Below are 19,871 nucleotides of genomic sequence, written 5' to 3'. Positions count from 1 at the left end.
CCAGCACTATCCCCCCAATCTTCTCTATCTCACATAATGGCAAAGCATTCTCCCAGTTGTTTGGGTCAAAACACGTGCAGTCATCTTTGACACTGAAGCTCTCCTCTCATACCCCATCCCCACCTGGTCTGTCAGCTAATTCTGTCAACTCTACCTTCAAGTGTATCCAGACTCTGACCACTCATATCTTCCAGCCTAGTCCAAGTCACCACTAATTCTTTCTAGATGATTCCAATACCCTAGTAACTGCATCGCTACTTGTTCCCCTTCAGTCAATTTTTCAAAGCAGTCAGAAGGATCTAATTAATATTTTAATTAGGTTATGTCACACACAATCATAACAGGAAAATCCTACTTCCTAACAATTGCCTACCAGGTGCCCCATTACTTGGTCCCCAACACCTCTCTGACCTTCTCTTTCCTACCTTTGATCAATTGACCTTTGCTCAATGAACCCTTACTTTAGGAGTGGATTTTCTGTTCATGGAAAATGTCTTCCCAGTTCAGGCCTTTGCACTTTTCCTGGACATGAAGTGCTCTGCCCCTAGATTTCTTCAGGGCTCACTCCCTCTTCTTTGGGTCTTTATTTAAATGTCTCTCCAGTGAGGCTTCTGTGCCCGCCACCCTGGTTAACGCTGCAAAGCCAAAACGGGAATGCATTCTACTCCTTCCTGCTTTGTCTTCCACCTTAACATTTATCGTCATCTATTATATCTTTTATTATTTATCTTGCTTACTCTATTTCCCCAACTAGAATATATACTCCATTAGGAATTGTTCATTCACATCTAGAAGAGTAGCAGGTATAACATGCAATAAACATTTGTTGAATGAATGAAGAAATAGTGTCAGGACTTGTTATAAGACAAAAATCACACATGCCATTGAATTTACAGTATAGCAAAGGCACACATTACCAGCTCTTATCAACTGCAGCTCAAAAATATACTAGATTAATAGATAATCACAGTATAAAAATGAAATTACAAAACATGATCAGCATGTGTGTGGGGGGGCAATGGTATATGTACAAAGATAATAATTTAATTTTTTTTAAAAAAAAAACATCATCAGCACCATAAAGGAAATGAAACTATATTTGGGGAATTAAGAAAAGCTTCTCTGGGGGAGTGACATTTGGGCTGAGAGCTGAAACATGAACAGGAATTAGCTAGGTAAGGGATAATAGAGCAGGGTGGAGGATGGGAAGAAATTCTGACAAGAAAGACCCAAGATTCCTTGGAGGGAAGAGAAGATAGTGTACCTGGAGCCAAGATAAAATACTGCAGACTTAAAGAGACTAAAGACACACAACAATTAAATGCAATATGTAATCAGGATGTGATTCTGAGTTGAGAAAAAATAGTTGCTATAAAGGGCAGCTTTGAGATGTATATTATAATAAATAACTAGAGGCCTGGTGCATGACATTGGTACACTTCGGGGGGTAGGGGGGCCCCTCAGCCCAGCCTGCACCCTTTGCCAGTCCAGAAGCCCTTGCTGGATGTCCTACTGACAGCTTCCAGGGGTCTTCAAACTATGGCCCACGGGCCACATGCGGCCCGCAGAGGAGTCTGATCCTGCCCGCCAGGTTTTTTGGGCAGTGAGCGCAGCCGAGGTGTTACAGTAGGAATTAGTAGTTCATATAGTCCGGCCCTCCAGCTCTCTGAGGGACTGTGATCTGGCCCCCACTTTAAAAAGTTTGAGGACCCCTGGCTTAGGCCAGCTTGGAGGCAGTTGAGTATCTGCCCCCTGGTGGTCAGTGGATGTCATAGAGATCAGTCATTCTGCCCTTGGGTCAATTTGCATATTAGCCTTTTATTATATAGGATAGTATTCTGTCAATTTCCTGAAATTGATCATTGTATGGGGACTAAACAAGAACATCAACATCTTTGTTTCTAGTTAGTCATATGTGTAATCTACTCTCAAAAGATTCAACAACAGAAAATAGTAGGAATATTATGTGATATCTTATGTAATATATGTAAAGAAAGATAAAACAAGTGTGACAAAACATTAACGATGGCTGAATCTAGAGTTCCTGCAACTTTTCTAAGAATCTATTTCTTTTTCAAAATAAAAAGATTAATTAAAATTTCCTTTTGGCTGAAATATCAGAAACTCGATTTCAGGATTTTGGTGGCATCCAGTGGCATAGGCCTATTATTTAGCAACATTGAGGTACCAGTAGGAATGTGTAAACTGGTTCCCTCTGGGAAAAAAGGCTAGGTTCAGTAAATGTTGGGAAGAGAGTATTTATATGTTTTTTAAAAACATTTTAAAGACAAATTAAGTAGTGAATCACTGATGAATCCTAAAGTAATCTGGCTGATTTCCAGGGACATGGGGAAGGCAGCCATCACATGGACGCAACATTAGACTCACGGATTCCAGTCTTCAGACCACCTGGTGGGGGGAGAATGAAGTGAAATAAGAGTATGAGTTAATTCATTATGATCAGAATAGTAGTAAAAGGCCTACATAAATGCAACTTAATTTCTAAAACCTTGTCTTGCCACCTCGCCCATAAAGTTTTCCTGTGCCCCAGGTAACAGGCCCTGCGTTTGCAGGCCTGGGCTCTGAACTGGGCTCAGGATCAGAGGTTCCTGCGGTGTAGGGTCTGCGGGAAACGGAGTCTCCCAGCATCCCAGCTCCGGGTGGCGGCTGGCGGGCCTGGCTCCTTCTCATTCCCTGGGCATCTGTCTGCCCAGGACCCTGCACCGTGTGCCTCTCCGGGACAGCAGAGCTGGGAATACAAGTTCTGTCTTCGTTTTCCGACCTCCCAATTCTGTTCCGATGCCCCAGCTCCGCGTCCAACCCTTACAGACCCACCGACCCAGGGCACAACGGAGCCGAGGGCGGAGGGACTCGCACGTCCAGTGCCTTCGCGCAGGCGCGGAAGGCGTTAAGTCCCACCCACTCGGGCAAGCCCCGCCCACAAGCCCGGGAGAGGGGTCCCAGACCGGAAGTGGTGCGCCGGAAGAAGAGCCGGCGGGCGAGTGCGCTGCTCCCCCGCCGGGTCGTCCCAGGAGGTGATGGCGCTGGCCGCGCGCCTCTGGCGCTTTGTCCCCGCGAGGCGGGCCCCGGGCCCCCGGCCCTCGGCGGGCGCCGCCGGCGGGCGCGGGCCGGGGCCAGGCCGCGTCCTGGAGGTAGGCGCCGCCCTGCCCGCGCCCCGCTTTGCCAGCCGCTCTGCGCCCGGGAAGGGGCCCCACGGCCCCCGGGCTGCAGCGGCGCGTTTTGCCGGCAGAAAGTTGAGGACGATGTGGGGCGGCCGGTTCTGGCGTTTCTTGGTTTATTTCTGGAGGCGGATTGGTGAGGGGCGCCCTGGTGAACGTGACACGTGGCATCTGAGTTTTATTTTATTTTAAGCTCTGAGTGCCCCCTGTGAGTGCCCCTGAGCTCGGGCCCTCAGGCTTCCCGGTAATGAGCGGGAGGGGTGGTGTGGGGACGGAAGCCCCAGCCAGGCGGGCGGGGTGCCCGGCAGACGGAGGGGTTGCCCCGAGCGGAACCGCCGGCCTCAGTGTTGGAGGCAGAGCTGGAAGATAAACTGCTAGAGCACAGTGATGCCTGACATTGACCGAAGGATTGTTCTAAGCCTGCATTGTCTTCAGGGTTTCCTCATTCAATCTTCATTCCCATCCTACGGAGCAAGTAGGAATGTTACTTAACCATTTTTTAAAAGAGGAAACTGAGTCCAGCCAGAGTTGCTCAGTGGTGGAGCCTTGACCTATGGACCCGGAGGTCACAGGCAGGGCACCTGCCAGGTTGCGCTGGGTCCCCAGAAGGGGGCGTGCAGGAGGCAGTCCATGATGATGTTTCTCATTGACATTTCTATCTTTCCATCCCTCTCTAAAAAACTAAATAAAAACTTTGTTTTTTAAAGAGGAAACCGTCGTGCGGTTGGGTAATGTGCCCCTGTCGCACAGCTGGACAGATGTGGGTCTGGAGGCAGGCAGACCTCCGGAGCCCCCGAGCTGCTGTGGCCCCGGTGCTGGCTGCTGGCAGTGAAACTCCACGCCAAGCCAAAGGCAGTAATGAAAGTTCTTCCTTCCCTCTTCATCCCCTGTTTGAGTTGTAGGGAGTTGGAACTTTGTATGATGGCCAATTTTCCAGGTATTCATGTGTTTTCAAGCCTTTATAATTTCAGTTTTTCTTTTAATAATGTATTTTTCTCTAAGCATAATGTCAGTAAGTTGAGTGGAGCTATTTATTTCCCAGGAGTTTGCAGAGAGTGGAGGCTACTTCTGAGGAGACATTTCTTTTGTCTACTCTGTAAGTAATTTCTATCTCTTTTTAAATGTATTTTTTTATTGATTTCGAGAGAAAGATCAATGATGAGAGAATCATTGATTAGCTCTTGCTTGCACGCCCCCCACTTGGGATCGAACCCACAACTTGGGCATATGCCCTTGACGGGTTTCGAACCTGGGACCCTTCAGTCCTCAGGCTGAGGTTCTATCCACTGAGCCAAACCATTGAGGGCTTCTGTTTCTGTCTATAGTACAAAACACCCATTTTGGACACATTTAATTTTCAACAAATTTGTACTGAGTGTGCAGCACGGCTCAGTTCTAAGCTGAGGGTATAGGAACATGAGACAAACCTCTTCCGTTTATCTTACAGGTTAGCAGGATGGTGGCCCTTGAGTAAATGCAATGGGTGTTGGGCTTTGGTAACAGGCAGCAGAGTTAACCTAACCTGATCGTGAAGGGAGGAAGGGGAAAGTGTTAGCACTGAGAGATGGGAGCTCAGAGGATGAGGGGTTAAGCAGGTGAAGGGAAGGTGAGGACAACAGTATTTCAGGAGAGAGCATGCGAGGTGGGAGAAAAGGGTCTTGTAGGACCTGAGAGGGACTGAAGTTCGGAGTGGGACAGTGAACTGAAATGAATCAAGGCTGAAAAGTCAGCACGTGCGGTTTGTACAGAAGTCACAGGACACTCGGAGGCGGTCATGGAGGTGAACTTAGGAATCCAAAGACAGGTTTGGTGTGGGGGCGGGGAAGGGGCCCAGGAAGAGTTAGGTTCCTGGGTCAGACTGCAGGGCGGGGAGCTGTTGGGCTGTCTCAGTGAGTGTGATGGTGGCCACGGGGGTGGAATAGACAGTAGTGGGGGGGTCTGGCGGTCACCTCGGGGGCCTGGCTGCAGATAGGATTCGGGAGACGTGAGTCAGGTTGGCCGGGTCACCGTGAGCCCTGAAGGAGGGAAGCAGGCCTGGGACCAGCACCCTGAGGAGGGGGGGGGGGGGCGGGGGCGGCACCGTCCTTTTCAATCTAGTGATGAGTTTGCGTTTTTGAGGTCTTTATAGCTAGAAGTTAGTGTAAGTAACGGTGAAGGGAACACATGTCTAAGAGGCTTCTTGCTTCTATTATCCAGAGAACGTCTTTTGAGAATTCATTTGTGCGAGGCGTTGTGCTGGGGGCCCGAGGAGAGAGGCACACTTTGCTGTCTTAGGCTCTTATGTTTTCAGCTCTTGGAATGTCAGAGTCCTGGTTCTCTTAATTGGTTTTAGTTCCAGAAACAAGATTGTATCTACTTTCCCAGGGAGAGCAGGCGGAACCACTGTAGGTGTGTATGGTTTGCCAGAACCTGCCTGCCAGAGATGAGCGGAAAGGTGCTTTGCATTAACCGCGCTGCGTTAATAAGACGGTGAATACCAGCTGCCAGCCTGCCTTTCTCCCCTGAGAAAGCCAGTGTGGTCTGCTGGGCATGGCGGCAGCAGGAAGTCCGGCACCTAAGGTAGTTTCCTCAGTCCTCAGCCTTTTCTGCCTGTGATCCCAGCCAGAGCTGGGCTCGGAGACACGGATACAATCTTAGTCTTTTTCCTCTTCTTTTCTAGGGACCCCCCCCCCCCCACACACACACCCTCTGCCCCACCCCATCTTCTCTTTGTTAAATACAAATAAACTCAGAAAAGTCAGTGTTAAAAATTTGATTACATCAAATGTAGTTTTCCTGCTCTGCTGCTGATGTGTTTGTTTTGTTAATCCTCACTGAGGATATTTTTTCCATTGCTTGTTAGAGAGAGGGGAAGGGAGGGATAGCGACAGAAACATCCAAATGAGAGACACATCCATTGGTTGCCTCCCGCATGTGCCTAGATTGATCTTGCAACCGAGGTACGTGCCCTTTAACCTGCCCTCTGTGGCCTGTAACCACTGTGCCACACCCGCTGAAGTACTGTTGGTGAGTTTTGAATCCAGTTGTGTGATATCCCAGTAAATACAGCTCTCGGCGCTGCAGTGAGCTGGTTCCTCCTGCTGTGGGCTCAGGAGAAGCTGTGGGTCCGGTGCGTCCGTGAGAGCAGGCGGAACCACTGCAGGTGTGTGTGGTTTGCCGGAACCTGCCGGCAACGAACAGTACCTGAAGGAGGGGGTGAGGACAAGAAAAAGAAAGACAAGAACAGATGGGGTCGGGAGGGCTCAGACCCGAGGTCTGCCGCCCTGAATTTTATTTTTCCAACCTTTAAATACAATTCTGAAGGAGGAAATATTTATTTCAGGCAAGTGGCCGCTTCTGCTAACATGATGAGTTCCTGTACAGATAAGTTCCTTCAGCACCTGACCTTTTACAACCCCCTATCTTCCTCTTAACTCGCAGCTCCTTCTGCGTCTCAGGCTCCTATCAATTGTTTTAAAGCACTTGTGTCAAACACAAGGCCCGCGGGCCAAATCCAGCCCGCCAGGCCTTTCAATGTGGCCCGCACCGCGCTGTCATCACTGCACTCCGCTGTCAGTTTATGACATTGTCAGTTTATGACTGTTCAGTAAACCATTCGGCCCGCGATTTAGGCTGGATTTTAGATTTTGGCCCCTTCTCTGATTGAGTTCAACACCCCTATTTTAAAGCAAAGACATCTGCAGTTAGCAGCATTCCTAGGGGTAGTAGTAATTTCCCACTTAGGTTATTGGAAAGGGGGGCACATGGAGAGCTGTGTCCTACACCCACGCCTGCATTCAGGCATATAGGACCCCTGCATTCAGGGCAGCTCCCCACAGAACCCCTGCAGGTGTGTGTGGGTAAGCTGCACAGCCAGGAGAATCGGTTGTCAGTTACCATGGAAGGGAAAGCAGTGGATTCAGGGACCGTGGCCGCCATGGCTGATGGACGTGAGGTTCCTGTCATCCCCCATGTGCAGAGGCGTGGATTAGGCCGCTGCACTTAGGATTCCGAGGTTTCCAGGAGACATCCTGGCTGGGCCACAGGCAGGGTTTTGGCATGGTGGTCAAGTCATGGAAGTGTGATCGCCCCGGTGAGACAAACGGGGAAAAGGAGGCCGGGCTGCGCTGGGACACAGCGGCAGTGGGTATCGGAGACGAGGACCCGACAGGGAGGGGGCCCAGGAGGAGTATTTCCAAAGCCATGGAGGGTGTGTCAGGAGCCAGGCTGATGGTTCCAGGGGGGCAGTTCCTGGTCGGACGGATGGTGTGGTGTCTTAGCGATACACGTTATGTATGTGCAATTCATTGCATGTCACGTATCTCGTTTTAAAAGCCTAGCATCCGCCGGGACCGGTTTGGCTCAATGGATAGAGCGTCGGCTTGGGGACTGAAGAGTCCCAGGTTCGATTCCGGTTAAGGGCATGTACCTTGGTTGCGGGCATATTTCCAGTGGGGGGTGTGCAAGGGGCAGCTGATCGATGACTCCCTCGTCGATGTTTCTGACTCTCTGTCTCTCTCCCTTCCTCTCTGTATAAAATCAATAAAATATATTAAAAAAAATAAAAATAAAAGCCTAGCATCCATTCATGCTTTAAGGAAGAAACGGGAGGGAGGGAGCGCTGTCCAGTGCTGTTGCTGGGCAAGTGAGAGGAGACTGGAGAATGGCACAGGCAGAGGCGTGCCCTTGCCTAGAGCCACCTGCAGTGTGGGGGCACAGGTGTGTGGGTGTGAGCTCGAGAGAGTGGTGAGGAGGGGGAGGGTCAGAGCGCAGACTACTTTTTGGAGTTTGAGAAGAGAAGTTGGAAAGCGGGACGGGAGAGGTGACGTCAGGAGGGAGCTGTTTGCTCTTTGCCCTGAGGAGAAGGAGCACCCAGCTCACAGGGGGCAGGGCTTGTCCCACGGGGTGGACTGGGCAGCAGGAAGGGCTGTGGGATGTCACTTCCCTGGGACGGGAGACCCACACGTGCCTCCTTTCTTGGGGGTCCTAGGGGTCCTGGCCAGAGTTATGAAAAGTCATTTCTATATCTTGGATATACTCTTCATTTTATTCATTGTTTACTGAAAACTGTGGGTTTGTGGATCAGTTTTTTTTAAAATGTCATGCCACTGTTTTATTTTTTAAAATAAAATCTGTTTTATTTTTTTAATTAAAATCTTTTTATTGATGAGAAAGAGAGAGGAAGGAGAGAGAGAGTGTGAGCGTACAGTCCGCTGGGCACCCCTCAAGCAGGGATTGTACCGCCAGGAATTGAACCGGAGCCTTTGTGCACAGGAAGACGCTCACCCAGCTGTCACACTGGCCGGGGCTGTGGGTCACCTTTGAAGAATCTTTACTGAAAGCCATTTACACCTTTATGTGCAGAATTATCATATATAATATATTTCATCTCGTGTGGTCTTAAGATTGATATGATTGCCCTGGCCGAGTAGCTCAGTTGGTTAGATCACTGTTCTGATATGCCAAGGTTGTGAGTTCAATCCCTGGTCAGGGCACATGCAAGAATCAATGAGTGTATAAGTAAGTGGAACAACAAACTGATGTTTCTCTCTCATTTCCTCTCTCTGAAATAAATAAAAAAGAACTAGTTTTAAAAAAAGGACTGACAGTTATATGTTGGTGTCTTGTGTATTAAGCCATACCATTAGAATATCCTGGCTTCCTCACTCCAGCACTTATCAGTGAACGTGACTGAGTTTTAGATAAGCTGCCACCCTTAGCAGTTGTTTTAAATTTTTCTTTTCTTAACAGGATATGCTCTCCTTATAAAGCAGCAATGTGAAATAGTTGTACTGAAGAATCTGATGAGGTGAATTTTAAGCGTCCAGTGCTCTTAGGATCGATTGCTGTGGTGGGCGAAGGGGATGTAATCTTTGCTTACTGGAGCAGTTGCTTCCCATTTTCTGTTTGATGTTTTCACAGGTGATGGGAAACCCAGGAGCTTTCCAAAGAAGCCTTATGTTCTCAGCCTTGTCTTACTTGGGGTTTGAAACTTATCAGCTCCTTTCTCCAGCTGCTGTGGTTCATGCTGCAGCCAAAGGTAAGTCAGCTAGTTTTTGAGTTAATAACTTAGTTATTTTTTAGTAGATATTGAAACTAATATTATAAGCTAGATTATTTTCTGCTTTCCTCTATGTGTCAGTCTGACATAAATTCTTCTAATAGCTATAGTTCCTTCCATGAGAAATATTCTATTAACCTATATCATAAAAGGCCTGCGGTCATGATGCTGTCATGTCGTCACAACCAAATACCAGACTCACTAGGAAGTGCCTTGAGGCGTCCCACGGTGGGCGGGTGGGACTTCTGGAGCGTTGCGGAGCAACAGCAGCATCTGTGGAGCGTGCAAGGCTTCGAGGGGCAGAGGACATGGCCCTGATGGTAGGTTAGGCCTAGGGGACCCTACATGCACACGACTTAATCCTGAGCTGAGGCTCTGGTATATTACAATTCTGTAGGATCCTTGGAATAAAAGTGTTTGATATATTTTTAAAGGGCTGAGGGGTTGTGGAGGGAAAGGAGAATATCTCACAGAGGCCATATCTGACCCCCAAGCTGACAGCGCTTGCTCTCTGGGTCAATCCCTGCTTTATAACAGCGCAGTGATTCATTCATTCCCTTATGCTGACGTGGCACCCTCTTCCTGGTACGTTACCAAAGGCCCAGGTACTTCGAGGTGGAAGTATTTAGTTTATAAACAGAATGCAATTTGATACTAAATATCAAATAACTGGTTGAAAAGTAAAAAAAAAAAAATTACATCAAATTTCTTATTTGGCATATTGTAGATAAGTAAACATATATTTAGAGTTGCCATATTTTAAAAATTAAAGTTAGTTAAGGTGTGTATGTAGACAGAGCCAACATTTCAGCATATTAGAAAAACTCTCTTAATTGATGGATTAAGCCCTTTTCACAGCCCCACTTTTTAATCGTTAAGAAGGAGGTGGGGAAAGAAGCAGATTCGATTTTGAATAGACATTCTTACTAAAGTTCCAGTAGATACAAAACTTCAGAATATTAGCTAAGAATTACTAGTTACTGGTTTTATTTACCTGTGACTATTCTTTAAAAAGTAGGTAATTGATAACTGCTGTGTTGTTTTTTTTTAATCTTTATTTTTCAAATTATTACAGTTGTTCCTCTTTTTTCCCCTAATAGCTCCCCTCTATCCGGTTCCCACTCCACCACATTCCCTTACCCCCCACCCCACTGTCCTCATCTATAGGTGTAAAATTTTTGTCCAATCTCTTCCACACTCCTCACACCCCTTTCCCCCTCCACCCCCCAGGATTATCAGTCCACTCCCTATCTATGCCCCTGATTCTATTATATTCACCAGTTTATTCTGTTCATCAGAGTTTTGATTCACTTGATTTTTAGATTCATTTGTTGATAGATATTATTTGTTGTTCATAATTTTTATCTTTACCTTTTTCTTCTTCTTCCTCTTCCTTTACTTAAAGAATACCCTTCAGCATTTCATATAATTCTGGTTTGGCAGTGATGCACTCTTTTAGTAGCTTTTTCTTATTTGTGAAGCTCTTCATCTGACCTTCAATTCTGAATGATAGCTTTGCTGGGTAGAGTAATCTTGGTTGTAGGTTCTTGCTATTCATCACTTTGAATATTTCTTGCCACTCCCTTGTGGCCTGCATAGTTTCTGTTGAGAAATCAGCTGACAGTCTTATGGGTGTTCCCTTGTAGGTAACTAACTGTTTTTCTCTTGCTGCTTTTAATATTCTCATTGTCTTTTGCTCTTGGCATTTTAATTATGATGTGTCTTGGTGTGGTCCTCTTTGGATTCCTTTTGTTTGGGGTTCTATGTGCTTCCTGGACTTGTAAGTCCATTTCTTTTACCAGGGGGGGAAAGTTACTTCTTCAAATAGATTTTCAGTATCTTGCTCTCTCTCTTCTTCTGGCATCCCCATAATTCAGATGTTAGTATGCTTGAAGTTGTCCCAGAGGCTCCTTACACTGCCTTCATATTTTTGGGTTCTTTTTTCTTTTTGCTTTTCCGGTTGGGTGTTTTTTGCTTCTTTGTATTTCAAATCTTTGACTAGATTCTAGTGATCCTCTAGTCCAGTGGTCAGCAAACTCATTAGTCAACAGAGTCAAATATCAACAGTACAACGATTGAAATTTCTTTTGAGAGCCAAATTTTTTAAATTTAAACTTCTAACGCCACTTCTTCAAAATAGACTTAGCCCAGGCCATGGTATTTTGTGGAAGAGCCACACTCAAGGGGCCAAAGAGCCGCATGTGACTCGCGAGCCAGTTTGCCGACCACTGCTCTAGTCTGCTGTTGGATCTCTGTACATTATTTTTCATTTCAATCTGTGTATGCTTAATTTCTAGTTGGTCTTTTTTTATGTCCTCAACTGTCTCACTAAATTGATCAACCTTTTCTAGAAAATTCTTGAAAATTTTCTAGAAAAGATAAAAATGCCGTGGTTTTGAACTTTATATTTAGTAGTTTACTTTCCTCCATTTCTTTAATTCATAATACATTTCTTTGACTCTAAATTTTGGCTGCTTCCCTGTTTTGATAGAGCAGCTTTGTGTCCTAGGTGTCCTATAGGGCTCAGTGGCTCATCCTCCCCAGTTACCTGAGATGGACACTCTTAGTGAACCCCTTTGTGGGCTGTGTGCATAGTATTGTTGTAGTTAAGCCTTGATTGTTGTTGGTTATCACTGGGAAGAAATGATCTGCAGGCCAATTGGCTCTGAGGATCAGCTGTGTTTATGATGGGAGAACTTCTGTGCTGGAGATACCCTTATGAGGCAAGACTTGCTTCAGTGGGGCTTTGGTGCTCACTGAATCTGCCCCCTGAGTGTGTCCCTTATGGATCTGAGGAGATGTAATCTGGGTGGTCCTACTCTGACCTGTGGGTACACTGGCTCTTGGATCTCCAAGGAGGTGTTAATTTAGCTTCTACCTGAGGCCGTCTAGCAGGAGCTATGGAGGGATCTCCAGATTCCTCTTCTTTGTTTGGGTCTTGGAGGTGCCCAGATGAGGCCCAGTTGTGAAGCAATGCAACTGCTGTGGGGCTTTGGGCCTTCTTTTGGATGTTCTGGTTCTCTCTGACTCAGCTGCAGTTTGTTAGTTAAGTTTAGATTTCAAAGTAGCAGGCCATTTATATGCAAAAGTCTGTGCACAGCTGGATGGGGTGGAGTCTCAGGTGGAGCAAATAGCAATGGCTTCCTGTCAGCCCTGCCCTAAGAGGCCTCTGGGTCTCAGTGTCCCTTGGTAATCATTGCAAGCACCTCTGAGAGAAAGCCACACTCGAGTTCCGCCGCTGCCAGGCAGTCCAGTTTCTCCCCATATGATTCTGAGTCCCCAGAATCTCACCCAGAACTGGAGTTCAGAGCAGTCAAGAGCTTGTGTCTCCCTCCTGCTTCAAAAAGTCAGCCACGTACTCAATTGCCAGCCCTCTCTGAGCCTCCGTACCTTTGCGCTTTGCTTCCACAGCTCTTCTGAGTCTCAGTGTGCTTTCCTCTTCCTTCTAGTTGTAGAATTTCCACTCAGCCAGCCTTCCTGTGGTTCTGGATGATGTCCGTTTTGTCTTTTAGTTATAGTTTTGAAGTGGTTGTGCAAGGCAGCAAGTTCAGGTGTTTACTTATGCCTCCATCTTGGTTTCTCTGCTGTGTGTTTTGTATCTTTTTTGTAAAGTACCTTTTTCATGAAGGACAAAATAGATGACTTGGTTTTGTCTCTGGCTCAAAGACATATTTTGGCAAATACTGGTAGAATAAATCAGTTTTTATTTTTTTGTTAATCCTCATTCAATGATATTTCCATTGTTTCTAGAGAAAGTGGAAGGGAGAGAGAGATAGAAACATTAATGATGTGAGAGGATCATTGATCAGCTGCCTTCTATATGCCCCCTACTGGGGATCTAGCCTGTAATCCAGGCATATGCTCTTAACTAGAATCAAATCTGGAACCCTTCAGTCCACAGGCTGATCTCTGTCCACTGAGCCAAACTTGCTAGGGCTGCCCCCACTTCCCCGGACTCCTATGGACCAGCCAGGGTGCCCACCATTGGTGGCGCCCTGTCCCTGTAGGCAACACCCAGCCTGATGGCACCTGCGGAGGTGAGCCGATGGGGCATTCCCTGTAGATGAGGCCGTTCTCCCCAGTGAGCTCTCCATTGCAGGACCCGGTCGTGCGGTCTGGCCTGGATCCTCCGCACCGTATGAAATGCTCGAGTGGTGCCCTGGGCTTTGCGATATTGATTACGTCAGCAGTCACCAACCAGTGGTCCGGACTACGGAGGTCCGGGAGGCCTGAAAGGTTGGTGACCGCTGGTTTAAGGAAACTTTTGGAGCAGCGGTAGCCAACTGGTAGTCCGTGAGGTCTGAAAGGTTGGCAGTCACCGGATTACGCAGAAAGCAGGGTGCCTGGCGGGTGTTGAGCCAGACAGCCTTTCTTGTTTCCAGCAGAGGCGACCTTGTCCCTGCAGACTGCAGCCTGGAGGTCACTGCAGCAGACACGTGCCCCAGAAGAGGAGACACATGCCTGGTGTGGTCAGGCCAGTGTCCATCTTTAAAGGAGTGACTCCCAGTGTCATCCCTGCCGCACACCGAGCGTTGTTTCCATTCCGGGGTGTTTTCATGCATGTAGCCTGGGGTGTGTTCCCAAACATGTGTCCCTGAAGTGGTGTCATCTGGACACTTCCCATGTCCATTTCTTATTGGCAGCGGTTTTGCACCCACTTGACATCTGTTGTGGACGGATCCTGGAGGGCATGAGACGCAGAGCACAGTGTGCAATGGCGTAAACCTCGCTGGCGTCCTTCTGAAGGGTCTGAGTTCAGTGTCGGGAGAGGACAGAGATCCTGAGTGGTGGGGCCTGTGCACCAGAAGTGCTCCCTGGGGCTGGGCGTGGAAACGAAAGGCACCTAACGGCTGAGGCCCCTCAGCTCAGTGCGGAAAGCGTCCTGAGGAATTGTAGGAGAGCGCCTGGGGCTCCCACCGGAGTGAGTGTGTCCTGGGAGAGAATGGTACTTTGGCCCCGACTCACAAAGGTGACGTGACCCTGGCCAGGAGGCCCCTCTGACAAAGTGCAGAAACTTGGGGAAATCCTGAAGGAGCTCTGATTGAACGTTATTTAGACGGACTGTTCTAAACCTCCTGAGGAGACAGCTGTACAGGATTTTACACCAATGTTTTACATCGGACTGACCTTGAATTCGTACGCGTTGGAAAGGGAAGTGGGGTAGCACTCCTGAGCTTTCCAGTGAGTCTGCTCAGCACCAGGACGGACCTACTTTCTACAGCTCCTGAGTGACTGCGCCAAGATGTGCTGGGACTTCCGACGTGCAGTGCCTGCCTGCTGTGCGTGTAGCTGCTCTTTGGCCCACAGTGTGTGTGATGTTACAGGCATCCTGACCTTTTTACCCAGTGCGTGCGGATTATGCGCACGGATGTGCTGGTCCTGAGTCCCACTTCCTCCGCCGTGTGGAAGAAGAAGTGCACATTTGTGCAATAACTCTAGATGTAGTGCCAGTCGTAGCACCAGATCACACCTTGAAAAAGCAGCATTTTAATATCCTGAGTGTCACTTATTCTGAAAACCGAATCCACTGTTTTTATTGCAGATCACAACAAAGCCTGCCTGTGTTTTAGAACCTCGCTCTATTTTCCAGCGTACTTAGAGCACTTGACAGTTAGTGTGGAAACAGAATGCGGATGTACTAGTATATTAGCCTCCCTTCGTTTTCTTTGGCTTTGTTTTCTTAAACAAAACCTCCCTTTATAATCAGCCGATTGGCGTGTTCATGTAATTTGCTTCTGAGACGAGGATGTAGCCCCGAAAGACATCAGTTGCGGACAAAATAAGCCACGTTTTTATAACTTGGAAAACCACCGTGTTTGTGTGGAAACGTGGCTTCAGTGGTCCTCGCAGGCTTTCCTTGTCCTCTCCTTTCCCTTTGCTGTGCTGTGGTTCTTACTTTTCATGTGTTTTGAAGTTAGTCTTCAAATAATTCCATTCATGAGAGCTTTTGTTTAATTCTCTTTAGATCTGCTTCGTGCTCATTGAAACCAGTTACATTTTTTCTCCATTTACTGGAATTGAATTGCATTCTGCAGAGAGACTTTTTTTTTGCATTGTGATATTTTTAGAAGTTAATCTAAGGGCGTGTATGCTTCTGGCATTCCAGTGGAGCAGGTTGTGGGACCATTGTTATGGCAACGTCTCTGTTGGCCACACAGTTGTGCCAGATACCTACTGGCCGGCAGTGATCGAAGCACTCCCGGAGGACGTTCTTCATTGCCGTCCAGTGGACAGCTCGAAAGCCCCTCCCCGTGTGTAGCACGTGCACAGCGCTCCTGTGTGTGCTGGCCACGCGGCGTGCTTGAAAGGCCCTGCTGAGCACGTCCAGCCTCTCTGCACTCACCTTGCTTCTCTACCGATGCTCCTTCTGAGCCTCCTAAGCTCTCTACGGAGAAACTTCAGAAGTAAAGCTGGTCCCAGCTTAGATGGGGCTCCGTCCCTGTCCAGGGACTCTGACACAGTCCAGGGTGCATCAGCGAGGGGACCAGAAAACCAGAGTTGATCACTGCACTCATGCAGCCACATCATCAAATATTTAAGAATTATGATCGTGTGCGTATTCACATTCAGGACACACTCAGTCCAGTGGATGCCCATGCACTCTTCTGCAATTCTTTTTTTTTTTTTTAAACATATTTTATTGATTTTTTTTACAGAGAGAAAGGGAGAGGGATAGAGAGTTAGAAACATCGATGAGAGAGAGATATCGATTAGCTCCCTCCAGACACCCCCTATTGGGAATGTGCCCGCAACCAAGGTACATGCCCTTGACTGGAATCAAACCTGGGACCTTTCAGTCCGCAGGCCGACGCTCTATCCACTGATTCACACCAGTTTCCTCTCTCCTGCAGTTCTTCACGATGCTTCCCAGCCCTGAGCTGGAGAGGGGCCGGCAGCCCAGTGGGGGTGCCAGCTGAATGTGAAATTTCACTACATTTGTAGGTAAATGAATGCCTCAGTTCACTTTGGCTGAAGTTGAAAAGTAACTTACTTTAATTTAAAAGTTGAGTCCCTTTTAAAGAGGGTGGTCTCTTTATGTCAGTGACATTGCTTATTTTTTAACTGTTTTCGGGGTCATGCAGAGTACCAAATGAGTAACTCACAGCCGATTTGCAGGGTGTGCATGATGCATGCCCCCACCCGGTGCTGGGGTCTGCAGTGTCGGAGGAAGTGCCTCTTCCCTGGCGGCTTCAGAGCTGTCTGTTAGGGTCAGGGAGAGCAGATTTAAGCCACGGCATGTAGCGCATGTGCTGTAAAGTAGAGGAACAGGAGGTAAGTGACTTAAATTATAGAAGCATAAATGAAAAAGCTAAATATTTTACATTATTCACTAGATTTCTACATGTTTCTTCTAATCGCCTGGGTGGTGACTGTGGAGTTCAGGTCATGTTAGGGGCAGTGGTCTCTGCAGGGTGCTCGGGGAGTGGGAGGGCATCCCTGAGTGTGAGTAGGACTGAGTGTAACTGTTGCTCACTTATGCCACTTGCACACTCAGACCTGCCACACCAGTATACTTGATGTTGTATAGTTTCTGTCACCACTGCTTCACCTTTCCACACACTCAGTGACTCAAAACAACACAGTGCCTTCCAGTTCATAGGACAGAAGTCCGAAGTGGTCCCTGCTGGTTCAGGCAGAGATGGGCAGGGCTGTGTTCTCTGGAGGCTCAAGGGAGAGTGTTCCTGGCTCCTCCGCTCAGAGGCTTCCTCCGCATCCTGTTTGAGCCCTCCTGGCTCCAGCCCAGCCCTGCCCCCAGGCCGGCTCCATGGTCAGACCTCCTGACTCTTCTGCCTCCCTCCCGGTGCCTAATGACCTATGATCTTGGGCCCAGCCAGATCCAAGATAATTTCCTATTTCAAAGTTAGCTGAGTAGCAGCCTTAATCCATCTGTCAACTTAATTCCCCTTTACCTGGGGGCTCCACCCTTTCACAGGTTCCCGGGATCCGGATGTGGACCTGATGGGGCCGGCTCTGCCACCAGTACCGACGGAGGGTGCCGAGATTGCTGCTCACTCCTTCTTAAAGAATTTTGGGTTGTTCTAACCCAAATTGGAAGAGTCAGCCATTGATAAAAATATAGAATACAATGAAAGCAAACTTAAGAAAAATAACCAGCTGTTAAAATTAACCAGCTGGAATAAATAAATAAATAAAATTAACCAGCTGAATTGCCGAAACCGGTTTGGCTCAGTGAATGGAGGTCGGCCTGTGGACTGAAAGGCCCCAGGTTCGATTCCAGTCAAGGGCATGTACCTTGGTAGTGGGCACATCCCCAGTAGGGGGTGTGCAGGAGGCAGCTGTTCGATATTTCTCTCTCATTGATGTTTCTAACTCTATGCCTTTCCCTTCCTCTCTGTAAAAAAATCAATAAAATATTTAAAAAATTAACCAGTGCAAGACCCAAACAGGCCTTTTGTCCTGCACGGCGGAGGCGACCTCACGAACCACACAAACACTTGTCTCGATGCAACAAGCAAAAGGTTTATTGACCGGCGCCGGGACCCAACCTCCAGCTCAGTAGCTGATGGAAGGGCCCCGTTGAGGGTTTACAGCGGGCTTATAAAGGCAAAAACCACAAGCAGCTTCAGGGTCAGTTGGGTTTGGAGGGAAACAGCTGTCCTTCTCTGATTAGGACCGCCGGGCTTGGGACAGCAGTGGCTCTCAGGGTCAAGCCCAGGGCGGGGGTGGCTCTATCAGCAGTACTCAGCTGAGCGGGAAGCTCAGCTGAGCGGGAAACTCAAACTCAGCTGCGGCGGGAAACTCAAATTCAGCTGCGGCGGGAAACCCAGCTTGGCAGGAAGCAAACAACAATGCAGGCAGTAGCAAACAACAAGGTAAGCAGTATTTTCTTAAGTCTTACACCAGCTGAATTTTATTAAACTCTAGCATAGATTTAAGGTTTAAGGAGAAATTAAAAACAACAACACACACACTATTGCATCTTGAGTTTGTCTCAGTGGATAGATCGTCGATCTGTGGACTCAAAGGTCCCAGGTTTGATTCCTGTCAAGGGCATGTACCTTGGTTGCAGTCATTCCCAGTATGGGGTGTGCAGGAAGCAGCTGATTGATGTTTCTCTCGCATCAATGTTTCTAACTCTCTATGCCTCTCCCTTCCTCTCTATAAAAAAATCAATAAAATATATTAAAAACACTATAATTTTAGGGTGTTTTTTTTTTTTTCTGTTACTTAATTTTTCTTACAATAGTATGATTGCTGTTTTTTTTTTAAGTGTATTTTATTGATTTTTTTTTACAGAGAGGAATAGAGAGCTAGAAACATCAATGATGAGAGAAACATCGACCAGCTGCCCCTTGCACAACCCCCACTGGGGATGTGCCTGCAACCAATGTACATGCCCTTGACCGGAATCGAACCTGGGACTTTTCAGTCCGCAGACCGATGTTCTATCCACTGAGCCACACCGGTTTTAGCATAATTCATGAGTTTTTGTTTTTTTTTATGATCTAGGTTTTAGTATTTCAAAAACTAACCTGTGATGCACTGTGATTAATCAAAGCATTCCAGAGTGAATAAGAAAGTGAAATGGACACATTGGAATGAGGGGTTGTTTGTAGGATTGAGTAGTAAGCACCCTGACAGAAGACAAGATTCGGGGTCCGTTTCTAGTAACACTGGGGGATCCCGAGTTCAGCCACTAGTCACTTTCAGAGCGTTGCACTGTGGGTAAGGGTTGGGTGTTGGCGGGGTGTCTAGACCAGTTGATGAATTAGTTGGAGCCCTGTATCAGTGAAGTGTTTCAGGTTCTCTGTTGTTAATTTCATCTAAGTTCCTGCTGATGACACGTTTGCCTCTTTTTCCCTGTGACGTGTCTATGAGCCAGGTGGTAAGAGAACCGAGTAGAACAGTGTGGTTGGTCCCGCAGTGGTTAATGGAACTGGTGTTCTGTCATGGTCCACAGTGGTGGTACTGAGTGCAGAGTAGTGCAGACTGGAGGGTGAGGAGGCACCTTAACTTCTCACAGAGGTTCCTGTCTCCTTTTTAAAAATGCATCATATTTAGGACAGAATAAGTGTTCTAATATTTTTTCCATGATTTGAGTAAATCACTACGATGGCTTCATGCCTATACATTTAGATACACAGAGTCTAATTTTCTGTGCTTGGGAAGACCTGCTGACTGTTTTGTTTCCAGGCTTCCGAGTCGAAGAAATCCTGCAGCAGGCAGACTACCTGTATGAGAGCGGAGAGACGGAGAAGCTCTATCAGCTGCTGACCGAGTACAAGGAGAGGTGAGCAGTGCGTGGCCTGGGTGGCGGCTGCCTTCCATTCTCCTGTTAAACTCAGCACTCAGCGGGAGAAGTTTTCACAGTTCTTTAAAGCTTTTTACTCAGAATAACATTTCTTAGAGTTTCATTTATAGCTATTTCTTTTTTACATTAAATTATTCCAAAATGCTACATTTTGATTTAGAAAAGGTTGCTCAACTTATTCTAGTATAAATTTGAAATACTTTGTCCATTTTATTTTATGATTTTGTTTTGGATCATAAAAGTAAGTAGCTGAATATGTGTTTGTCATCTCTATTGTGTATTTATCATTTCTTTAAGTTAATATCTGATTAGTATAAGATTTAAGTGAATTGGGATAGTTGCATGCCTCCACTGGATGGTATCTGTGTGCCATTTTGGA

At 47.2% G+C, this 19,871-nt stretch overlaps 1 protein-coding gene across 4 annotated transcripts in view; it reads left to right on the top strand.

Annotated features, from left to right (window-relative positions):
* Positions 1-2,966: 2,966 nt before the first annotated feature.
* RMDN1 (regulator of microtubule dynamics 1) overlaps positions 2,967-19,871 on the top strand; it is a 33,860-nt gene continuing 16,955 nt past the window's right edge. For 2 of the 4 annotated variants that reach the window (XR_014793217.1, XM_084864773.1), the window contains exons 1-3: positions 2,967-3,152; positions 9,081-9,198; positions 19,375-19,471. Coding sequence is in view for 3 of the 4 variants with exons in the window: in XM_084864773.1 (XP_084720899.1) it covers positions 3,039-3,152; positions 9,081-9,198; positions 19,375-19,471 (329 nt within the window). In the remaining variant the exon portion in view is untranslated. Of the gene's footprint in view, positions 3,153-3,572; positions 4,117-9,080; positions 9,199-19,374; positions 19,472-19,871 lie in introns of those variants that run through there. The other 2 variants (XM_084864774.1, XM_084864775.1) reach the window with 2 other exon arrangements.

The sequence above is a fragment of the Pipistrellus hanaki genome (assembly GCF_964339955.1).
Source record: "Pipistrellus hanaki genome assembly, chromosome: 17".
Classification (NCBI taxonomy): domain Eukaryota; kingdom Metazoa; phylum Chordata; class Mammalia; order Chiroptera; family Vespertilionidae; genus Pipistrellus; species Pipistrellus hanaki.
Note: the sequence above shows the minus strand (reverse complement) of the source record. Positions and strands in the feature narration are given on the sequence as shown.